Source organism: Somniosus microcephalus, unplaced genomic scaffold, assembly GCF_052327205.1.
Source record: "Somniosus microcephalus isolate GS21.2 unplaced genomic scaffold, FLI_Smic_1.0 unresolved_chr2, whole genome shotgun sequence".
NCBI lineage: Eukaryota > Metazoa > Chordata > Chondrichthyes > Squaliformes > Somniosidae > Somniosus > Somniosus microcephalus.
The window spans coordinates 81063519-81077604 of record NW_028225180.1 but is presented as its reverse complement, the minus strand read 5'-3'; the positions used below and the strand labels follow the sequence as shown (position 1 = coordinate 81077604).

General features: G+C 61.0%; 1 protein-coding gene across 1 annotated transcript in view; it reads left to right on the top strand.

Moving 5' to 3' along the window:
* Positions 1–3339: 3339 nt before the first annotated feature.
* mus81 (MUS81 structure-specific endonuclease subunit) overlaps positions 3340–14086 on the top strand; it is a 124336-nt gene continuing 113589 nt past the window's right edge. Inside the window, exons 1-2 of the mRNA XM_085976182.1 lie at positions 3340–3518; positions 13333–13532. Of these exons, the coding sequence (XP_085832308.1) occupies positions 13395–13532 (138 nt within the window). The 5' untranslated portion in view covers positions 3340–3518; positions 13333–13394. The remainder of the gene's footprint in view (positions 3519–13332; positions 13533–14086) is intronic.

Here is a 14086-nt window from a genome sequence, read left to right as displayed (position 1 = left end):
ACCAAGGCCCCGTCTGCCCTCTCAGGTGGACTTAACTGATCCCATAGCCACTATTCTGAAGAAGAGCAAACAAAGAAAGACTCCCATTTCTCCAGCGCCTTTCACAACCACCGGATGTCCCAAAGTGCTTTACAGCCAATGAAGTACTTTTTGAAGTGTACAAATGTAAGAAGTCACACAACACCAAGGTTATAGTCCAACAGTTTTATTTGAAATCACAAGCTTTCGGAGCGCTGCTCCTTCGTCAGGTGACGTGGAGAGATGCATAAAGACACAGCTTATATAGTCAGAGAATAATGTCAGATGTTTACAGGTAATCTTTCTAACTGCCATTTACACACCTCGGCAGAGAGATAATCACAGCAATCAAAGGTGTAAATGGTGTCCAAACAGGTCAGTCACGAAAACATTACATCAAAGAACAATGAGGTGGGGTCAAATGTTGCAGATGCTGGGGCCTGTATGAAAAACAAAAAACAGACAAAAAACATTTTCTTTGCTGGAAATCACAGCAGGTCCGGCCGCATCTGTGTAGAGAGAACAAGCCAACGACGACTCGAGTGTGGATGACCCTACGTCAGGTGGGGTTACATGTAGCGTGACATGAACCCAAGATCCCGGTTGAGGATCATCTGTTTTAGTGATGGTTGTTGAGTGATAAATTTTGGCCCCAGGACATTGAGCAGGAGAGTTCTCCCCGGTGTCCCGACCAATATTTACGAAAGCAGTATCACTAAAACAAGATGATCTGGTCATTATCGCATTGCTGTTTGTGGGATCTTGCTGTGCGCACAGTGGTCGCCGCGTTTCCTACATTACAACAGTGACCACACTTCAAAAAAAGTACTTCATTGGATGTGAAGCGCTTTGGGACGCCCTGAGGTGGTGAAAGGCGCGGGAGAAATGCGAGTCTCTCTTGCAATTCTCAAAGGAAGGCGATGAGCTCCCCCTGCTGCAGCAGATGGGCACGTGTTGTTCACGGCGCTGTTCTCAACTACACAGCAACTGGAGCTGCACTCGCTGTGTGTTGGGGTCAACCTGCCGTGGGGGCAGAAGACAGCGGACGGATGATTACCGTGCTGGTCACAGCGCTGGCAACTCCCTGTCTGCCATTGCTTGATGTCGGCATCCTGAAGGTGGCAAAGACTGACCTGCCACACAACCTACCCGGGCAATGCTTAACTGCTGGTCAACGCGAAGTACGATGCTGCCACCTACTGGCAGAGTATAAGAGGGCAGCTCCGAGTTAACGAGCCCTCCTCTTTTCTGAAGGTTTCCTAAAAAGACTCTCGTTTCTCCAGCGCCTTTCACCACCTCAGGACGTCCCAAAACACTTTACAGCCAATGAAGTACTTTTTGAAGTGTAGTCACTGTTGTAATGTAGGAAACGTGGCAGCCAATTTGCTCACAGCAAGCTCCCACAAACAGCAATGTGATAATGACCAGATCATCGGTTTAGTGATGTTGGTTGAGGGATAAATATTGGCCCCAGGACACCGGGGAGAACTCCCCTGCTCTTCTTCCAATAGTGCCGTGGGATCTTTTACATCCACCTGAGAGAGCAGACGGGGCCTCGGTTGGGGATCAGAAGCAAGATAGCCGTCTCATTTTCTTCTTCGTAAGCTCAGGAATACTGACGCCAGTAGCAACATCCCAATTAGCTGAGATCGGCTGAACTTCGCACAGATTGGAGAGGAACCTCCGAGACTTTCCTGGACCCGTGTGATTAGCCATTAAGGATGCCCCAGTGACATCAACCAGAGACCATATAAATAAATGTGCTCCTTTTTTTTGTTAAAGGGGGACAATGTTTAATGTCTCATCCGAAAGACGGCACCTCCGACAGTGCGGCGCTCCCTCAGTACCGCCCCTCCGACACTGCGCCGCTCCCTCAATATTGCCCCTCCGACAGTGCGGCGCTCCCTCAGTACCGCCCCTCCGACAGTGCGGCGCTCCCTCAGTACTGCCCCTCCGACAGTGCGGCGCTCCCTCAGCACTGCCCCTCCGACAGTGCGGCGCTCCCTCAGTACCGCCCCTCTGAAAGTGCGGCGCTCCCTCAGTACCGCCACTCCGACAGTGCGACGCTCCCTCAGTACCGCCCCTCCGACAGTGCGGCGCTCCCTCAGTACCGCCCCTCCGACAGTGCGGCGCTCCCTCAGTACCGCCCCTCCGACAGTGCGGCGCTCCCTCAGTACCGCCCCTCCGACAGTGCGGCGCTCCCTCAATATTGCCCCTCCGACAGTGCGGCGCTCCCTCAGTACCGCCCCTCTGACAGTCCGGTGCTCCCTCAGTACCGCCCCTCCGACAGTGCGGCGCTCCCTTAGTACTTGCACTGGAGTGTCAGCCTAGGTTTTTGTGCTGGGGTTTCTGGAGTGGGACTTGAACCCACAATCTACGGACGCAGAGGCGAGTGTGCTACCCACTAAGCCATGGACATAAACAGGCACTGAATTACTGCAAAAGACTATTTCAGTCTATGTTCCTCTGAGTTACTGCAATATATGAACAGTGTGTTTCTGCAATAAACTGATTGACGGTGGGTTACTACAATATAAAAAGACAAACAGTAAGTTAGTAGGTAGGCTCTTGCAATAGAAAGGAACATGTGAAATAAACAGGCAGATGGGGAGTTACTGCAATAAATAGGCAGTGAATTGCCCGGCCAGTACATGTGCATGACTGGCATGATCTATTGCAATAGACAGGTAGTGGGCGATGGTGAGAAACATACTGAGGGTTACTGCGGTAGACAGACAGTGAGTCACTGCATTAGTAAGACTGATGGGGGGCTTTTGCAAAGAGCAGCGAGTGAATTGGTGCAATAGGCAGATATGTGACGAGTTCTTGCAGCAAACAGGCAGACAGCGGTTTATTGCAATAGACAGGCAGCGGGTTATTGCAATAGACAGAGACAGCGGGTTAGTGCAATAGACAGACAGTGGGTTATTGCAATAGACAGACAGTGGGTCATTGCAATAGACAGAGACAGCGGGTTAGTGCAATAGACAGACAGTGGGTTATTGCAATAGACAGACAGTGGGTCATTGCAATAGACAGAGACAGCGGGTTAGTGCAATAGACAGACAGTGGGTTATTGCAATAGACAGACAGTGGGTCATTGCAATAGACAGAGACAGTGGGTTATTGCAATAGACAGACAGCGGGTTATTGCAATAGACAGAGACAGCGGGTTAGTGCAATAGACAGACAGTGGGTTATTGCAATAGACAGACAGTGGGTCATTGCAATAGACAGACAGCGGGTTAGTGCAATAGGCAGAGACAGCGGGTTAGTGCAGCAGGCAGGCAGACAGACAGTGGGTTAGTGCAATAGAGGGACAGTAATGATTGCAATATGCAGACAGACGGCGGATTATCGCAAGCGACACTTTTCCAACGGAACCCTCCCCTGTGCAGCAGGGAACTCCGTCCCGACGTGGCGGAACCAGCGAGCAGCGACTGCTGGTTTCCGGGCCGGGGGGACGCTTTAGTTGGTTGCAGGCGGCGGCTGGGTTTCCGGTAAGGACAGGCCGGCGACGGTTACCGTGACAACGCGGGGCGGGACCCAGGGTGGGGAGGCTCTCCGCAGGTGTAGAGGGCCCGGGGTGGGGAGGCTCTCCGTAGGTGCAGGGAGCCCCGGGGTGGGGTGGCTCTCCGCAGGTGCAGGTGGCCCGGGGTGGGGTGGCTCTCCGCAGCAGCAGGGGGCCCGGGGTGGGGACGCACTCCGCAGGTGCAGGGGGCCCGGGGTGGGGTGGTTCTCCGCAGGTGCAGGGGGCCCGGGGTGCCCGGGGTGGGGAGGCTCTCCGCAGGTGCAGGGGGCCCGGGGTGGGGAGGCCCTCCGCAGGTGCAGGGGGCCCGGGGTGGGGAGGCTCTCCGCAGGTGCAGGGGGCCCGGGGCGGGGAGGCTCTCCGCAGGTGCAGGGGGGCCGGGGTGGGGAGGCTCTCCGCGGGTGCAGGGGCCCCGGGGTGGGGAGGCTCTCCGCAGATGCAGGGGGCCCCGGGGTGGGGAGGCTCTCCGCAGGTGCAGGGGGCCCGGGGTGGGGATGCTCTCCGCAGGTGCAGGGGGCCCGGGGTGGGGAGGCTCTCCGCAGTTGCAGGGGACTCGGGGTGGGGAGGCTCACCACAGGGGACCCGGGGTGGGGTAGCTCACCGCAGGGGACCCGGGGTTGGGTAGTTCACCGCAGGGTGCCCGGGGTGGGGAAGCTCTCCGCGTGGGGCCCGGGGTGGGGTAGCTCACCGCGGGGGACCCGGGGTTGGGTAGTTCTCCCCAGTGGACCCGGGGTGGGGAAGCTCTCCGCGGGAGGCCCGGGGTGGGGTAGCTCACCGCAGGGGACCCGGGGTGGGGCAGCTCTCCCCGGGGGACCCGGGGTGGGGCAGCTCTCCCCGGGGGTGGGGCATCTCTCCGCGGGGGGCCCGGGGGGGTGGGCATCGAGCCGCGGGGGGCCCGGGGGGGTGGGCATCTCTCCGCGGGGGGCCCGGGGGGTGGGCATCTCTCCGCGGGGGGCCCGGGGGGGTGGGCATCTCTCCGCGGGGGGCCCGGGGGGGTGGGCATCTCTCCGCGGGGGGCCCGGGGGGGTGGGCATCTCTCCGCGGGGGGCCCGGGGGGGTGGGCATCTCTCCGCGGGGGGCCCGGGGGGGTGGGCATCTCTCCGCGGGGGGCCCGGGGGGGTGGGCATCTCTCCGCGGGGGGCCCGGGGGGGTGGGCATCTCTCCGCGGGGGGCCCGGGGGGGTGGGCATCTCTCCGCGGGGGGCCCGGGGGGGTGGGCATCTCTCCGCGGGGGGCCCGGGGGGGTGGGCATCTCTCGGCGGGGGGCCCGGGGGGGGTGGGCATCTCTCGGCGGGGGGCCCGGGGGGGTGGGCATCTCTCGGCGGGGGGCCCGGGGGGGTGGGCATCTCTCGGCGGGGGGCCGGGGGGGGTGGGCATCTCTCGGCGGGGGGCCCGGGGGGGTGGGCATCTCTCGGCGGGGGGCCCTGGGGGTGGGCATCTCTCGGCGGGGCGGTGGGCATCTCTCGGCGGGGGGCCCGGGGGGGTGGGCATCTCTCGGCGGGGGGCCCGGGGGGGTGGGCATCTCTCGGCGGGGGGCCCGGGGGGGTGGGCATCTCTCGGCGGGGGGCCCGGGGGGGTGGGCATCTCTCGGCGGGGGGCCCGGGGGGTGGGCATCTCTCGGCGGGGGGCCCGGGGGGGTGGGCATCTCTCGGCGGGGGGCCCGGGGGGGTGGGCATCTCTCGGCGGGGGGCCCGGGGGGGTGGGCATCTCTCGGCGGGGGGCCCGGGGGGGTGGGCATCTCTCGGCGGGGGGCCCGGGGGGGTGGGCATCTCTCGGCGGGGGGCCCGGGGGGGGTGGGCATCTCTCGGCGGGGGGCCCGGGGGGGTGGGCATCTCTCGGCGGGGGGCCCGGGGGGGTGGGCATCTCTCGGCGGGGGGCCCGGGGGGGTGGGCATCTCTCGGCGGGGGGCCCGGGGGGGTGGGCATCTCTCGGCGGGGGGGCCCGGGGGGTGGGCATCTCTCCGCGGGGGGCCCGGGGGGGTGCGCATCTCTCCGCGGGGGGCCCGGGGGGGTGGGCATCTCTCCGCGGGGGGCCCGGGGGGGTGGGCATCTCTCCGCGGGGGGCCCGAGGAAGCTCTCCTCAGGCGCAGGGGGCCCGGGGTGGGGTAGCTCTCCGCAGGGGACCCGGGGTGGGGTAGCTCTCCCCAGGGGGCCCGAGGAGGCTCTCCTCAGGCGCAGGGGACCCGGGGTGGGGTAGCTCTCCGCAGGGGGCCCGGGGTGGGGTAGCTCTCCGCAGGGGACCCGGGGTGGGGTCGCTCTCCGCAGGGGACCCGGGGTGGGGTAGCTCGCCGCAGGGGACCCGGGGTGGGGTAGCTCTCCCCAGGGGACCCGGGGTGGAGTAGCTCTCCCCAGGGGACCCGAGGAAGCTCTCCTCAGGCGCAGGGGGCCCGGGGTGGGGTAGCTCTCCCCAGGGGACCCGGGGTGGGGCAGCTCGCCGCAGGGGACCCGGGGTGGGGTAGCTCGCCGCAGGGGACCCGGGGTGGGGTAGCTCGCCGCAGGGGACCCGGGGTGGGGTAGCTCTCCCCAGGGGACCCGGGGTGGAGTAGCTCTCCCCAGGGGACCCGAGGAAGCTCTCCTCAGGCGCAGGGGGCCCGGGGTGGGGTATCTCTCTGCAGGGGGCCCGGGGGTGGGTATCTCTCTGCAGGGGGCCCGGGGGTGGGTATCTCTCTGCAGGGGGCCCGGGGGTGGGTATCTCTCTGCAGGGGGCCCGGGGTGGGGTAGCTCTCCGCAGGGGGCCCGAGGAAGCTCTCCTCAGGCGCAGGGGGCCCGGGGTGGGATAGCTCTCCGCAGGGGACCCGGGGTGGGGTAGCTCTCCGCAGGGGGCCCGGGGTGGGGTAGCTCTCCGCAGGGGGCCCGGGGTGGGGTAGCTCTCCGCAGGGGGCCCAGGGTGGGGTAGCTCTCCGCAGGGGGCCCGGGGTGGGGTAGCTCTCCGCAGGGGGCCCGGGGTGGGGTAGCTCTCCGCAGGGGGCCCGGGGTGGGGTAGCTCTCCGCAGGGGGCCCGGGGTGGGGTAGCCCTCCGCAGGGGGCCCGGGGGTGGGGTAGCCCTCCGCAGGGGGCCCGGGGGGGGGGGTAGCCCTCCGCAGGGGGCCCGGGGGTGGGGTAGCTCTCCGCAGGGGGCCCGGGGGTGGGGTAGCCCTCCGCAGGGGGCCCGGGGGGGGGGTAGCCCTCCGCAGGGGGCCCGGGGGTGGGGTAGCTCTCCGCAGGGGGCCCGGGGTGGGGTAGCTCTCCGCAGGGGGCCCGGGGTGGGGTAGCTCTCCGCAGGGGGCCCGAGGAAGCTCTCCTCAGGCTCAGGGGGCCCGGGGTGGGGTATCTCTCTGCAGGGGGCCCGGGGGTGGAGTCTCTCTCCCAGGCACTGTCTTCCCCACCCCCCGCCCCGAGTCTGCCCTCTCGGGTGCGAGTGAAAGATCCCGCAGGCGCTATCTCGAAGAAGAGTGCTTCCTCCCCGCCCCCTGCCCCGAGTCTGCCCTCTCGGGTGCGAGTGAAAGATCCCGCAGGCGCTACCTCGAAGAAGAGTGCTTCCTCCCCACCCCCTCTCGTGCGGCCAATATTAATCTCTTGGTCAACGTTGAAACCAGATGATCTCCCTGCTGCCTGTGGGAGCTTGCTGTGCGGGAATTGACGTCATCTTTTCCCACATTGCGCTTCAAAAGAAAGTGCCTCGCCAGCGGTGAAAGTGCTTCTCGGGACGTCCCGGTGGGTCGTGAAAGGGGCGCGACATTAACGCAATTCTTTTTCTTTCCCTTCAGCCATGGGAAACGGGCTCCAGTTGTAACCGCTCCTCTGCCTCTGTCTTGGATCAGTGGGTATCTCTCTCGCCCCCGAGTCAGAAGGTTACAGGTTCGAGCCCCAGTACAGAGACTTGAGCACATATTCCAGTGCAGTACTGAGGGAGCGCCGCACTGTCGGAGGGACAGTACTGAGGGAGCGCCGCACTGTCGGAGGGGCGGTACTGAGGGAGCGCCACACTGTCGGAGGGGCAGTACTGAGGGAGCGCCGCACTGTGGGAGGGGCGGTACCGAGGGAGCGCCGCACTGTCGGAGGGTCAGTACTGAGGGAGCGCCGCACTGTCGGAGGGGCAGTACTGAGGGAGCGCCGCACTGTCGGAGGGGCAGTACTGAGGGAGCGCCGCACTGTGGGAGGGGCAGTACTGAGGGAGCGCCGCACTGTCGGAGGGGCAGTACTGAGGGAGCGCCGCACTGTGGGAGGGGCAGTACTGAGGGAGCGCCGCACTGTCGGAGGGTCAGTACTGAGGGAACGCCGCACTGTCGGAGGGGCAGTACTGAGGGAGCGCCGCACTGTGGGAGGGGCAGTACTGAGGGAACGCCGCACTGTCGGAGGTGCAGTACTGAGGGAGCGCCGCACTGTCGGAGGGTCAGTACTGAGGGAACGCCGCACTGTCGGAGGGGCAGTACTGAGGGAGCGCCGCACTGTCGGAGGGGCGGTACTGAGGGAGCGCCGCACTGTCGGAGGGGCGGTACTGAGGGAGCGCCGCACTGTCGGAGGGGCAGTACTGAGGGAGCGCCGCACTGTCGGAGGGGCGGTACTGAGGGAGCGCTGCACTGTCGGAGGGGCAGTACTGAGGGAGCGCCGCACTGTTGGAGGGGCAGTTGGAAGAAGAGCAGGGGAGTTCTCCCCAGCGTCCTGGGGCCAATGTTTATCCGTCAATCAACACTTAAATCAGATTATCTGGTCATTATCACATTGCTGTTTGTAGGAGCTTGCTGTGCGCAAATTAGCTGCTGCGTTTCCTACATTACAACAGTGATATAACTATCAATTCATTCCATGAAAAGCGATGAGTTAAGATAGTAACTATAGGTTTTTATTGGCTAAATAACAGAGCGCACCCTCGTGGGTGATCAGTTCCAACAAGGAAGAATACTAGCCAAGCGGTCACCTTTATACCTGGGCAAGCAGGCGGAGCCATGGGCGGAGTCAGCTGAGGTATGCCTAGGTATAACAGCGTGCGTGGCAAGAGGTAACCTTGTGTAGTGATAACAACAGTGTAACAATAGTGAACGGTTGTGAACGATAACAGTGGTTTACCACATTCACCCCTTGTTTAAAATTGAGTCTGGCGGGGTGAAGTGTACTACCAGTTCGTGTATGTCAGTCTATCAGGAGGCCTCGTAAGCCTTTCTGATCGGCGCAGCAGCGGCGGCGGTGGTGCAGTATCCGATGTTAATGCTGGTGTCTGCGTGGTCGACGAAGGCCCCTGGGGTTCCGGCATGCCGCCTACAGGAGCTGGATTTGGGGGAGTGGTGGGGGATAACGGTGGTGTCTCAGGGGTGCCCGAGGGTGCGAGGTCTCGCAAAGGAGACTGTGTCCTCCCGCCCGTCTGGGTATTCCACATAGGCATACTGGGGGTTGGCGTGCAGGAGGTTCACCCTCTCGACCAGGGGGTCCGTTTTATGGGTCCTCACGTGCTTCCGCAGCAGGACGGGCCCCGGAGAAGTCAGCCATGTTGGTAGCGAGGTTTCCGTAGTCGACTTCCTGGGGAAAACGAACATTTGCTCATGAGGGGTGGCGTTAATGGCGGTACAAAGCAGTGACCGGATGGAATGGAGTGCTGCCGGGAGGACTTCCTGCCAGCGAGAGGTTGGGAGGCCCTTAGACTTTAGGGCTAAGAGGACGGCCTTCCAAACTGTCACGTTCTCTCTTTCCACCTGGCCGTTCCCCCGGGGGTTGTAGCTGGTGGTCCTGCTTGCAACAATACCTCTCGCGAGCAGGAACCGGCGAAGTTTCCTCGCTCATGAAGGATGAGCCCCGGTCGCTATGTATATAGTTCGGGAACCCGAACAAGGCGAAGAGGTCGTTCAGGCATTTGATGACCGTGGTACTGGTCATGTCTGGGCAGGGGATGGCGAAGGGGAAACGGGAGTACTCGTCAATAATGTTGAGGAAGTACACATTACGGTCAGAGGACGGGAGGGGCCCCTTAAAATCGATGCTCAAGCGCTCGAAGGGGCGGGTGGCCTTGATCAGGCTTGCTCTGTCCGGCCTATAGAAATGCGGTTTGCATTCGGCACAGACTTGGCAGTTCCTGGTCATGGTCCTGACCTCCTCGATGGAGTAGGGCAGGTTGCGGGCCTTAATGAAGTGGTAAAGTCTAGTGACCCCGGGGTGGCAGAGGTCGTTGTGGAGGGTCCGCAGTCTATCACCTTGCGCGTTGGCGCATGTACCTCGTGATAGAGCATCTGGGGGCTCGTTGATTTTACCAGGCCGGTACAAGATATCGTACTCGTAGGTGGAGAGCTCAATTCTCCACCTCAAGATCTTGTCGTTCTTGATTTTGCCCCTCAGCTTGTTATTAAACATAAAAGCAACCGAACGCTGGTCGGTGAGGAGGGTAAATCGTTTGCCTGCCAGGTAATGCCTCCAGCGTCGTACCGCTTCCACAATCGCCTGGGCCTCCTTCTCGACAGAAGAGTGTCGGATCTCAGGGCCCTGGAGGGTCCTTGAGAAGAAGGCCACAGGTCTCCCCGCCTGGTTATGGGTTGCAGCTAAGGCGAAGTCGGATGCATCGCTCTCCACTTGGAAAGGGATGGACTCATCCACTGCGTGCATTGTGGCCTTCGCAATGTCTCCTTTTATGAGGGAGAAGGCTGCGCATGCTTCTGCTGTCAGGGGGAAGGAGGTGGACTTCATGAGGGGTCTGGCTTTGTCCGCATAATTGGGCACCCATTGGGCATAGTAAGCGAAGAGCCCCAGGGTTCTCTTCAGTGCCTTTTGACAGTGGGGAAGGGGAAGCTCCATGAGGGGGCGCATTCTTTCGGGGTCGGGGCCGATGACTCCGTTCTCTACTACGCAGCCGAGGATGGCAAGGCGCGAGGTGTTAAACACACATTTCTCCTTATTGTAAGTGAGATTCAGCCGTTGGGCCGTACGGAGGAATTTCTCCAGATTAACATCGTGGTCCTGCTGGTCGTGGCCGCAGATGGTGACGTTATCTAGATAAGGAAACGTGGCCTGCAGCGCGTTCTGGTCAACCATCCGGTCCATCTCCCTTTGGAAGACCGAAACCCCGTTGGTGACGCCGAAGGGAACCCTAAGGAAGTGGTAGAGGCGGCATACTGGCGGTCCTCAGGGCGGATAGGGAGTTGGTGATAGGCCGACTTAAGGTCGATGGTGGAGAATACCCGGTACTGTGCAATCTAGTTGACCATGTCAGATATGCGGGGGAGGGGGTATGCGTCCAGCTGGGTGTACCGGTTTATGGTTTGGCTGTAGTCGATGACCAGGCGGTTTTTATTGCCGGTCTTAACGACTACGACCTGGGCACGCCAGGGGCTGGTGCTCCCCTCGATGATGCCCTCCTTCAGGAGACGCTGCACCTCAGAGCTAATAAAAGCTCTGTCCCCGGCGCTGTACCGCTTGCTCTTGGTAGCGACGGGTTTACAGTCGCGGGTGAGGTTAGCGAACAAGGAGGGGGGCGGGACTTTGAGAGTGGAGAGGCCGCAGGTGGTATGCGGCGGGCGGTTTAAAAACTGCTGGTTGTAGACTGTGAGTGGGGGGAGGGGTCCACCGTATGCCAAAATGACACTTTGGAGGTGGCATTGGAAATCCAGCCCTAGTAGGACGGCAGCGCAGAGCTGGGGCAGGACGAGAAGTTTAAAGTTTTTATATTCCGTGCCCCTAACCGACAGGGTCACCACACGGTATCCGCTGACGTCTGTTGAATGGGACTTCGACGCCATCGAGATCCGATGGCGCGTTGGCCGGACAGTGAGGGAGTAGCAGCGCACCGTGTCTGGGTGAATAAAACTCTCCGTGCTCCCGCTGTCTAACAGGCAGGTCGTGGCGTGGCCGTTTACCTCGATGTCCATCATGGACCTGGACAGATGATGCGGGAGAGCTTGGTCAAGCGTGACGGAGGCCAGTGTATGGCTGAGTGTGCTGCTGTCGTCGGCAGGTGAGGCGGTGGTCGGGTCTGGAGACAACATGGCGGCCGAGTGCAGCGAACAAAATGGCGGAGAAGATGGCCGCCCCCACGACTCACATGAGGCACTGCTGGCGTCTGTGGCCTTGATCAAAGATGGCCGCCCCACAACTCACGAGGCACTGCTGGCGTCTGTGGCCTTGATCAAAGATGGCCGCCCCCACAACTCACATGAGGCACTGCTGGCGTCTGTGGCTTTCCCTCTGCAGGCGTTCGCGAAGTGGCCTTTTTTTCTGCAGCCGGAGCAGGTCGCGTTCCTTGCAGGGCAGCGCGCCCTTTGATGTCTCGCCTGGCCACAGAAATAGCAGCTGGCGGCCCGATCGCGGGGCTCCGCTGCCGCAGCAGGTCCCGGGGGTGGCGGTCCCGATCGATTCCGGGACACCGACGCCGTAGTAGGTCCCAGGGGCGGCGGTGCGAGGGGTATTGCGGCCGGAGTCGGGCCCGAGTCCCACGGTCGCGCAGCACTGTACCTGGAGTACGCCTCGAGGTCCCGATGGGCCACTTCCAGGGAGCGAGCGAGGGCTGTAGCTGCTTTCAAGTCGAGGTCCTTTGATTCAAGCAGTCTTTGCCGTGAGTAGTCGGACCGAAGGCCTTTCACGAAGGCATCACGGATATTTCCTTCAGCATGTTGTGCAGCCGATACAGCTTTAAAGTCACAGTCCCTGCCGAGTGTTTGTAGCGCCCGTAAAAATTCATCTACAGACTCTCCTGGCTGTTGCGAGCGGGATCTTAGGAGATGTCTGGCATACATTGAATTTACTGGGCTCCGGTACTGCTCTTTTAGCAGGTCGAGGGCCTCCTCGTATGTAGTAAGGTCCCGGATGAGTGCAAATACTTTAGGGCTCACCTGGGCGGTCAGAACTCTTAGTTTGTCGGCTTCCGATGGCACGCCGGAGGCTACCAGGTAGGATTCAAAGCAGCTCAGCCAGTGATCAAAGTCGAGGGCTGAATTCGCTGCCTGTGGATTTAGATCCAGGTACGGCGGTCGGAGGGCTCGCAGCCAAGTCGGCTGCTGGGGCTGGTCAGTCATTTCAAAATTTAGCCAATAAAATTGATATACCTATCAATTCATTCCATGAAAAGCGACGAGTTAAGATAGTAACTATAGGTTTTTATTGGCTAAATAACAGAGCCCACCCTCGTGGGTGATCGGTTCCAACAAGGAAGAATACTAGCCAAGCGGTCACCTTTATACCTGGGCAAGCAGGCGGAGCCATGGGCGGAGTCAGCTGAGGTATGCCTAGGTATAACAGCGTGCGTGGCAAGAGGTAACCTTGTGTAGTGATAACAACAGTGTAACAATAGTGAACGGTTGTGAACGATAACAGTGGTTTACCACAAACAGCGACTACACTTCAAAAAGTGCTTCATTGGCTGTAAAGTGCTTTGAGACGTCCTGAGGTGGTGAAAGGCGCTGGGGAAATGGGAGACTTAGGAGGGAACAAACGGGGCTCAGTGCTTCTTACATCTGGAGGTTCAGGTCAAAATTGGTTGGCATGCTGAGAACCATAACGCAACTCTCAAATGGCACAGCGACAGGGAAGCCACACCGGGAATATCCTCACTCCAGGCCCTGAAGAAACCTTGCATTATAGGGGCGCTGTGCTGTTTTGGGACCTGCTGGAGACACTTGATTCCCAGCCATCTGGTCTTTCTGCTCCTCAGGGCAGTCGCTGACTTGAGCCAGCTGAATGCTGGCACTGGGGGCAAGGTTTAATTCCATGGTGGCACACCTTAAATCGACGGCCATTTAGCCAAACGATCGTGGTTGTGGAACAAGGTGGTTTTAACTCGGGCACCGATTCAGCCTGGTGACTCCCACTCTTCTTTTACCCCACTCCCACCCAGCTTGGATTCCAAGGCTCCCTTCCAGTTTCTGCCTGGTGGCGCGGCTCGACTCGTGTGCGGAGATGTTTGAGCCAGACGCCGAGTACGGGAGGAAGGAGCCGCTCGTCTCCTGCCCGAACCCGCTCTTCTTGCAGTGGCTGGTGGAATGGCGCGACACGGCGGCGGAGAAGCAACACAAGTCCCGAATCGTTTATGAGAAGGTTGGTAAATACTTGCCGCGGCTCTCTTAGTTCGCAGTTTGTGCCTTTCTTAAGGGAGTGAGTGAGATTAGACAGGGTAGGATATTAAAGGGTGCGGGGAGTCAGTGGGAGAGTGGGATTAGACTGGGTGGGATATTAAAGGGTGTGGGGAGTGAGGGGGAGAGTGGGATTAGACTGGGTGGGATATTAAAGGGTGCGGGGAGTGAGCAGGAGAGTGGGGTTAGACTGGGTGGGATATTAAAGGGTGCGGGGAGTGAGCAGGAGAGTGGGGTTAGACTGGGTGGGATATTAAAGGGTGCGGGGAGTGAGCGGGAGAGTGGGATTAGACTGGGTGGGATATTAAAGGGCACGGGGAGTGAGCGGGAGAGTGGGATTAGACTGGGTGGGACATTGAAGGGTGCGGGGAGTGAGCGGGAGAGTGGGATTAGACTGGGTGGGATATTAAAGGGTGCGGGGAGTGAGCGGGAGAGTGGGATTAGACTGGGTGGGATATTAAAACGTTCAGGGAGTGAGCGGGAGAGCGGGATTAGACCTGGTGGCATATTAAAGGGTGC